Consider the following 9,560-nt stretch of genomic DNA (forward strand, 5'->3'; position numbering starts at 1 on the left):
CATTACTTTCTATTCTTGACTATTCTTGACCCATCCTGTTGTGGGGAGCTTTGATTAACAATCCCAATCAATTTTTTAATATGAAATATTTCCTAACATAGAAAATATATATTAGCAAAGTTACTTAAGTTAAGACCAATCAGATTTCAAATTGGATGGGATTTAAACAATTATTCCCAATGGGATATTCTTACTAAGGCTAGCATTAAATCTCCTTCCTAAACCCCTCTCCCTCCAAGCATACCGCCGGCCCCTCCTTGTGTTTACCCCCTTCTCTCTCCACATTAACTCCCCTCCCTTAAAGACCTCAATTAAACCTCTCATTAAAGATTACCTTCCTTTCTTTCCTCTTGTTTGAAATTTAAATTACATAACACCAAATCCCCCCCCCCAAATAAAAATCTGAAACTATTTTCAGATTTTGGAAATTTCCTTTTCCGTCCCCCATTAACCGTCGGCCCTTCCCCACCTCCTCCGCCCTTCATCTCTCTCAAAACAACTCCTAAACCCTAATTCTAGGTTTCCAAATTGCTGTCAAAATTTCTTGGACATTGTTTGGTGGCTGTCTAGAAAAGTTCTGCACTCCTCCCTACTGGCCAGCCGAACGGGAGATTGTCGTGTGCTGCCCGGAGGTTTCAGTTTGCTGTCCAAAGAATCCAGCCCAAGTTAGCTTGTTGTCCACCATCCATAAATTACCAAAGTGTTGTCCAAAGGCCGATAGGAGGTTCGTGTTGCTGTCTACTCTCTCTCAAACACCCAAACGACTACACCGAAGCTTTGTATCTTCTTTCCATTAGGTAAACTCTTCCTCCAACTCTTATGTCTTCCTAGTTTTTTTTTTCAATTGTGGTCTTATTTGATTCATACAGATAGTGTCAATTTCCATCCCCTAAAGCCTAGTGATTTAGAAAGTGAGTGAAGGATTCTTCATAGAGAATAATCTCATTGTTAGTTAGAGATTTCTTGTTGGAAATCTTCCATGCATGTTATCTTTTGAATCCTTGATTATTTTGTGATCATAACCTCTAGTCATGTGACTTGGCCTAAGCTAATCTCATGTTTCTTGTTTTATTTCATCGTTTAAACACTACAAGTATTTTAGTTAATAAAGCTCTCTAAATTAAATTGTGCAAGATTCTTTTCTAAACATCGCTTTGGCATTTAAGTCCTCCATCACCCTCTCAACTAAATGTGTCAAGGAAAAAAAAAGTTCAAGAAGAATGCTTATCTATGAAGACAAGAAGAAGCTTGAATAAAGGAAGAAAAAGGAATATCAAAATCAAAGTCCAAAAAAGCAATGATTTTATTTCAAAAATTCTGGACATAAAAAATTAGACAGTAGACTATTGTCAGGAATGATTTAGATAAAAAGTGAACTGAAAGACAAATCTAGCTCTGAACCAGCAACACTTGCAGAGCAAAAGAGTGAGTCAGACATAGTTTGAAAAAAAAATATTAAAATGGTTCCTCGACCCTTTATGAAAGATCAAAATAGTCCCCAACTATTAAAGGACAATGTTAGTCTCTCAAGTCTTTAAAAAAAAATCAAAATAGTCCCATGATAGAGCTATTTTGGTTACTCTTTAAGGAGTTAAGGGACCAAAATGATCATTTAATATAATTCATGACTAGTTTGATTTTCATAAAAGTTAATGGACTCTTTTGATCTTTTTCTCAATATAATTTTGACAGATTTGGGGTGGCTTGTTTCATCTACTGATGATTACATCCATATCACATGAGCCTCAATTGCAATGATGGAAATATCCTTATGGGCTTTGATATAACCTATAAGATTATTGGAATAGGGACAATTCAGATCAATAGATATGATGAAATTGTGAGGACCTTAGGAGATGTCAAATACAGGCTAGCATTAAAGAAGAATCTTATGTCATTGGACAGTTTGGACTCTGAAGAGAGTGTATTTATTATTGATGATGGAGTTTTACAGGCTTCAATGGGTGTATGGTTTTGAAGAAATCAAAAAAGAAAGCAAATTCTAGTTCCTTCGAGGATGCATAATGACTTGTGATCCCTCAATGTCTTCCTCAAATGATTTTACTTGACTATGGGACATGAAGTTACTTACAAATATGTAAGAGCCAAGCTAAACATATGTTAGAGCGATGCTAAATAGATCAACACATATGATGAAGATGTGAGGACTTTAGGATATGTCAGACATGGACTAGCATTATGTCTTTGGCCAGATTGGACTCTAAAGCAGCATATTCATTGCTGATGATGGAGTTTCTATAAGTTTCTAGGGTGCATGATTTTGAAAAGAGCAAAACAAAAAAGAAGAAGCAATTTCTATTTTCTTCAAGGAAGTATAATGACAGGTGATGCATTAATTTCTTCCTCAGATGATTTTACTAGATTATGGAGCATGAGGCTTAGGCATATGTTACAGCGAGACTTAGTTAATTTGAGCAGAAAGAGTTTTTTTTTTTTTAATCAAAAGATTGGAGCGTTGGAGTTTTCTGAGCATTTGTCCAAGGTAACATCACATATTGAAACTTTTATTGAAGTTTATAGGACTAAAAGTACTTTAGACTGTATTCATTCTAACTTGTGGGGTCCTGCTAGTGTCGGATCAATAGTTGGACATATATACTTGTTTACATTCATATAGATGATTTCTTAAGAAAAACATAAGTTTAAACACTCATGCAAAAGTGACATATTTGAGACATAATAAGTTGAAGACACAATTTGAGAAGCAAACAGAAAAGATTAAGATATTAAGGACTAACAATGGGTTGGAATTTGGTTCTTTTTGAGTTTGAGATTTGTTGTCAAATGACATTGTTAGACATAAGAAAATAGTGAGGACATCTCAACAAAATGGAGAAACAAAAGAATGAAAACGATAATTCTTAAAGAGGGGCAAAACATGCTAACCAATGCTAATTTGAGCAAAGAATTTTTGGTAGACTATTAATTTTGCATGTTTTATAGTGAACATATCTTTATCTTTTGCAAATGAGTTGTTGACTTTTGAAGAAGCATGGTCAGGTTATATGACAAATTACTCAATTCTAATGATCTTTGGTTTTCCTAATTATGCTCATGCCAAAAAAAATAAGCTAGACCCTAGAGCTAAAAGTGTGTATATATTCCTTGGATATGCATTTGGAGACTTTATAGAAAAATGACACTTGGGATTTTGTTCAACTACCTTGAAAAAAGATGGTTGATTGCAAATGAATCTTCAAGAGCAAAAAGGGAACTCGGGGTGAAAATACCATCACATATAGAGCTCCATTAATCGCAAAATACTTTGAAAAAATAAGTTGTGACCTCCAAATATATTTTCTTACCTATTGATAAGTACAACTGTATTAATAATTTTATAGTAGTGGTTCTAACAGATGAGATTTATGTTGGCATAACTTTTACAATTAATTATCAACCAAACATCAATCCTAAATCTTTCTCATTTGAAATTAGAACGGATGAGTGTGAGACAATATTTCTCTATGGTGATAAGTGTGGAGGTTTACATGCAATAACCACTATCAAACTATGCAATAACCACTAGACCTTGAAAGTAGAAGAAAGAGAAGTCAGGCGTATGTACTAAAAGGGCCTAATGGCCTATATATGGCCTAAAGTAATTTCCAGATAAAGGTATAAGAAGTTTGATAGTTTCATGATCAATCGTAGGATTAGATGAAGCTCATTTAATAGTTGTGGTACCACAAATAGGCTTCAAGTGGATCATATGTATAAATATATATATATATATATATATATATTTGTTCTTATATGTTGATAATGTGTTGATTGCGGTTAAAGATGCATCACAAATCCAAAAGACGAAAGCTCATTTGATTGAAACCTTTGATATTAAAGAACTTTGAGCTAGTAAAAAGAAATTTGGGATAGAGATAATTAGGAGTGTGCATTAGGTCGATTTGGTTGGACGATTGACAAATTTGCTAAACCAATAAAACCGAACTAAAATACAAATGGAATCAAACTAACTAAATAATATGTAAAACTGAGTCAAAGAAAACCAAAATGTAATTCAATTTATTCAGTTCGATTTTTATTTTCCAAATTTTGATGTTCTAATAAAAGAGTGTGCATTTGGTAAATTCCAATGGACTAGTTGATTGATTAGGTTAAACCAATTGAATCAATTAAGGAAATTAAAAAAGGTCAAATTACATTAAAAATTATATAATGCATCATTCAATTGCTTGACAACACTTGATATTAGCCAACCCATAATAGCCTTAATAAGTTTTGATGCATCATCTATATGCTCGTCATGCGTACTTTTCTGAATTAACTGAATTTGCTATTCATTATTTACTGGTTTGCTCTGTAATTGAAGGAACAAGAGTGGAGAATAGGATTTTTGGACGTTATATTTACTATGTGATCTTTCCATCTAAATGTCACCTACACATGACAACATTCATTTGCAAATCTATTATTTAAAAATTATCACTAAGCCAAATCAATGGCAACTTTAAATATCATAGAATAACATAATAGATGATATTCCAGTTACCTTAATAGCTTATTCGGATGACAACAACAACAACATCAAGCCTTTATCCCACCACGTGGGGTTGGTTACATAAATCATTCTTCTTCATTGTATCCTATTAAGAGTCAAATTCTCATTTAAATCAAATAAAAGAATCATTTCTAATACTTTCAAACTACATCTTTTCATGTCATCGGAAGGTCGACGCTATATGTGACCAAACCATCTAAGACGACTCTCTCTAATCTTATCTACCACTGGAGCTACTCCAGCCTTTTCATGAATATACCCATTTCACATTTTGTCTCCAAGTGTAAAGTCACTCATCCACCTGAGCATTCTCATCTCTACAACACTTACCTTAATTTTATACTTCTCTTTTAATAGCCAACATTCTGCATCATAGAACATTGCAGGTTTCACCACAATCTTATAAAATTTTCCCTTAAATTTGAGTACTTTTCTATCAACAACATGTTTGATGCATTCCTCCACTTCAACCAACCAGCTTAATTTCTACTAATAATATCCCCATAAATTTCACCATCGCTTTGAACAATAGAACTGAGATATCTAAAACGTGCAATCTTTTTAATGTCTTGATCACCCAATGTCACAATCTCACAACTAGATTTATTACTATTAAAATTATAATCCATGTATTCAATTTTAGGTCAACTCAAATGAAACCTTAAGACTGTAAGGTTGACCTCCATAATTCAAGTTTTCCTTCAACTCACTCTCTAGTGTTATCAACAAGAAGAATATCATTAGCAAAAAGCATATACTAGGGTATATCCTCTTGGAAATGTCTAGTAAGAACATTCATAACTAAAGCAAAAAATAAATGGGCTTCAAACAGATCCTTGGTGTAATCTAATTGAAATAATAAAATACTTAGACAAACCACTTTGTGTTGAACACAAGCAACAACTCTTGGCTCTAGCATACATATCCTTAATGACGTGAATATAAGCATTATTAACTCATTTCTTTTCTAGAACTCTCCAAAGCACTTTTCATAGAACTTTAGCATATGCTTTCTCTAAATCAATAAATATCATATGTAGATCCTCCGTACTCTCAATACTTTACCTTCAAACCTCTTAACATATGTATAGCTTCCATAGTAGACCTACCCGGCATGAATCCAAATTGATTTTGAGAAACATTAGTATCACGTCGTAACCCATGCTCAATTACTCACTACCAAAATTTTAATGTACGACACATTAACTTAGTTGGAGAAGGTTTATAAATCAATAGGTCATAGGATTGCTTGTAACTTGGGCATCATGATTACTTCATACTAGCGAATATGTTTGAAAAATGATGAACTTTTGCAAATTCATCATTTGGTTGGAAGTAGTTAAGAATCAACATTGATTTCAAACATAAGCAAATTCCTTAAATCTCTAACAAAGTGATGATTTCATTCTCAAACTTAGAATGAGAGAAAATGAAATCAACTTTTCTTAAACATGTTTTCTAAGTACAAGCAACCAGATTCTAGTTCGAACATTGCTATAAGGTTTCCAGCGTCAGCATTGCAATATAATCACAATATATGGAGATATCCATCATTCAAGTACCCAAAAAAAAAAAAAAATCTAGCCTTGTATATCATGGAAGATGGAGAAATGCAATAAATATGAAACATAAGAATAACTAAGTTGAAGTAACATAAAAATGAGATATGCTAAGTTTGGATGGTCTTCTAATTTTCCTTGGTTACATGAAGCAGTGAAGCACTATTAGAAACAGATAAAGAAAGGAATATTATTCATCACTTGCACCAAAAACATCTGAAGTATAAAAGGGATTAGAAGCCAAAATCAGTCCAACACAAAGGAAACCAAAATCCAAACAAACTTGCACAAACAATCAAGGAACATATATCACATATAAGTAAATTAAACAAAGTACCGAAATTTACCCCAAAAAAGAGCTATCATTATGCGTTTCTTAAGCAGAACAAGATCAGACGCCTTCAACGTCCAAAAGGAAAATTATTCTAGACTGTTATTAAAAATAGGCAGATGAACAATCCATAATCAAAACCATAAATCCACAAAGTTGCATCAAATCCCAGCTTCACCTTCCAATCCTAAACAACCCTAGACCACCAACGATTACAGTGAGGTCTTCCAATCATTCGGAATCTACTGCGGCGGCCACGATCTGCTGCTGCTGCTGCTGCATGCGCTCGAGGGCCTTCTGATGTGCCCACGTCTCGATGGTGAGATCGGGCTTGGCGTTGAGGCCGACGCCTAGAATGACGATCGTGAGAAAGGAGGTTACGTAGCAAGGAAGCTCCCAGTCCTCCCACTTCCTCGACTCACCAGGAGGTGGAGGCGGTCGATTAAAGAGGTAGCCTTTTGGTCGTTCCTCGTGCCCTTGGGTGGTCCATCGCCCCGCACCTTCGCCACCACTGCTGCGCAGGCGAAGCGATGATCGAAGACGGGATCGGAGCATTCCGCCGCCGACCGCCGCTGCGGCTGCAAGTGCCTTTGTTGGAGACATTTCATCCACCACGGTTTGATCTCCGGAAGACGAACAGGGGCTTGGTTATGCTCTGAGCTCTACAATCGGGATTCATTAACAAAACTTTATTTGGGCTAAGGCTTGTTTGTTTTTTTTGTGCTTTTTTAAAAGGCAGTTTTAAAAGATATTAGTTTAGAAAATGGAGTTTTCTAACTGAGAAGCACATATAAAAGCTTTCTCAAAACTGTAGAAAAATGAAAAAAATGAGTTATTGAGAACGTGATTTGACGAACCAAACAACACAAAAAAAAAAATCCTCCGTTTTCGAAAACGGAGAAGGCAAAAAAACGCTCAAACAAACAAAGCCTAAGAATGACATGGGCAAGAACTTCGTTCGATTTGGGCGGCCCATAATTATTTCATGGCCCGGGGGTTAAGAGAGAGTAATTGTTCATGTGGGCAACTTTTTTTTAATTTTCTAAAATAACATTTTAGTACAAAAAAATTAATTAAATATTTTTATTAAAAAACTATTTTATAAAATAGTCAATTTTTTTGCTGATTTTCAAAATAACTTTCTAGTACAATAATTTTTTAAATTAGAATTTTTTTACTAGAAAGTAGTAAAAAAGTTGTCACAAATGAAGTCTTAGACTTTATTTGAGAAGACTTTTATACTGCTTCATAAAGCAGCTTTATAGTACAAACCTTAAAATTTTTGTATTAAAAATCTGATTTAAGAAGCAACAAAAAAGTCGTCCCAAATGAAAACTTAACTGATTGAATAAAACCATTTTCCCGAAAGTACTAGAAAGACACTTTTTTAATTGATGATGATGATGCTTATCTTATTATCAAAATTATGATGCATATCCATCCTTCGCATGCAATAATTTTTATTTTTCATTGTACAAAAGTAAGTGATATTCTCTTGCATAAACAAAGCTGACTAGTAGGTACTTTTATTCGGTCCGGTGAGCGTACGCTCCTCTACGTTCGGCCACCAATATTTTAGCGCCACGTAGCATGAAGAAAAGTCGCCAACCCGACCCGCTGTTTTTTGGGTTCCCACATGTGCGTTTTTCTAAATCCTTAACGAGCCGAACAACATCCCATCACCTTTTGGATATATTTCAAATACCTAGCAATATCGAGCAACTACCGAGCAAATACTGAGTTGTACCGAGTTTTTTCTAGCATACCGAGCAAATACCTAGCAATACCGAGCAAATCTTGAGCAAATACTGAGTTCTAAAAAACTTGGTACAACTCGGTATTTCCATGGTATTGGTCTTCACAAAGCGGTATTTCTCATTTTTGCAAAGCAATACCTAGCAAATATCGAGCAAATACCGAGCAATACCGAGAAAATCACGAACATAGCATTCCCGGGTTCCGCTCCGGGTCAAGTCGTCGGGCCGCGTGGTAAAGAGTAAGAGCACGTGGCGACATGTTATTAGTGGTCGAACGTAGCTCTACGTCCGATCAGAGGATGTAATAATTGTTCGACTAGTAGGCATTTATAGTGCGATCATCTACTCCTTATGAAATATCAGATTGCATAATAATATCACAGCATCATCATTTATTTTTCTTGAAAAGCAATCATATACTCCCTTAGATGTAATGCAATGCATATCACACTAATGACTTGCTCCTCATACATGAAAATAACTCAAAAAATTTCACTCTCTTAAGGATCCAATATATCATATAATTTGATTGCCCTACTTACAAGCATTAACATCTAATATTAAACAATTCAAACAAATTATCCCATTTTTAAACATTAACCCAATTTACAATGAAGAATCATGATAGTAAGCACATACCATCTTAAAGATCCAAGATGATTCCCACCAAACTCCAAAGGAAGCTTATTGTATTAGATAAACTCCTTGTCAAAAAAGAATTTGACATCACAAGTTGACAAGTGTATCATATTATTAATTATTCATCAATGTTCATTCTAAAGACGACAATACAAGAGTCCAAAGAGAAAATATATTAGAGTGAGAGATGAAAGAATGAAGAAAACAAATTTTTAGAAAGTTTTAGAAAGCAATAATAAAGTTACTCCAAATAAAAACTTAATGACACATACTAATGAAAACACTTGCGCTAAATAATTCTAACTAGACATTTGAGTAGTATGATGTAGATAGAAGTACCTAATAATATTTCTTGTACTAGGAAAATTGCACGTGCACAATATGCATGTTAATAAAATTGTAAAAATAAAACTATATTTTTTTTATTTACATGAATTAAAATATTATCAATAAAAACAATTATAATAACACTCATTTACCTTAACATAGATTCTATTGGATTGAATTTAATAGAATTGTAAAAATTAAATATTACAACTTGTTGACAAATGGCACAATAAATATAATATTATAATTATTCACTGGATTGAATTTAATAAAAATGTTATTTGAGATTTCAATTAACTTTTGATGCTTTAGCATAATAGTGATAGAGAAAATAATCTGATTGAATTTAAAAAATAAATTTGAATCGAGTCAACATGCCTTTGGGTGAAAGAGAATTTATCAATCAATTA

General features: G+C 33.8%; 1 protein-coding gene across 1 annotated transcript; it reads right to left on the bottom strand.

Annotated features, from left to right (window-relative positions):
• Nucleotides 1–6,383: 6,383 nt before the first annotated feature.
• On the bottom strand, nucleotides 6,384–7,112 carry LOC110109757. The gene has a single exon (XM_020840953.2). It carries the CDS (start codon nucleotides 7,028–7,030, stop codon nucleotides 6,659–6,661), a length of 372 nt encoding a protein of 123 aa, XP_020696612.1. The 5' UTR covers nucleotides 7,031–7,112; the 3' UTR covers nucleotides 6,384–6,658.
• Between the last annotated feature and the right edge of the window lie 2,448 nt (nucleotides 7,113–9,560).

The sequence above is a fragment of the Dendrobium catenatum genome, unplaced genomic scaffold, assembly GCF_001605985.2.
Source record: "Dendrobium catenatum unplaced genomic scaffold, ASM160598v2 fragScaff_scaffold_911, whole genome shotgun sequence".
Taxonomy (NCBI): Eukaryota; Viridiplantae; Streptophyta; class Magnoliopsida; order Asparagales; family Orchidaceae; genus Dendrobium; species Dendrobium catenatum.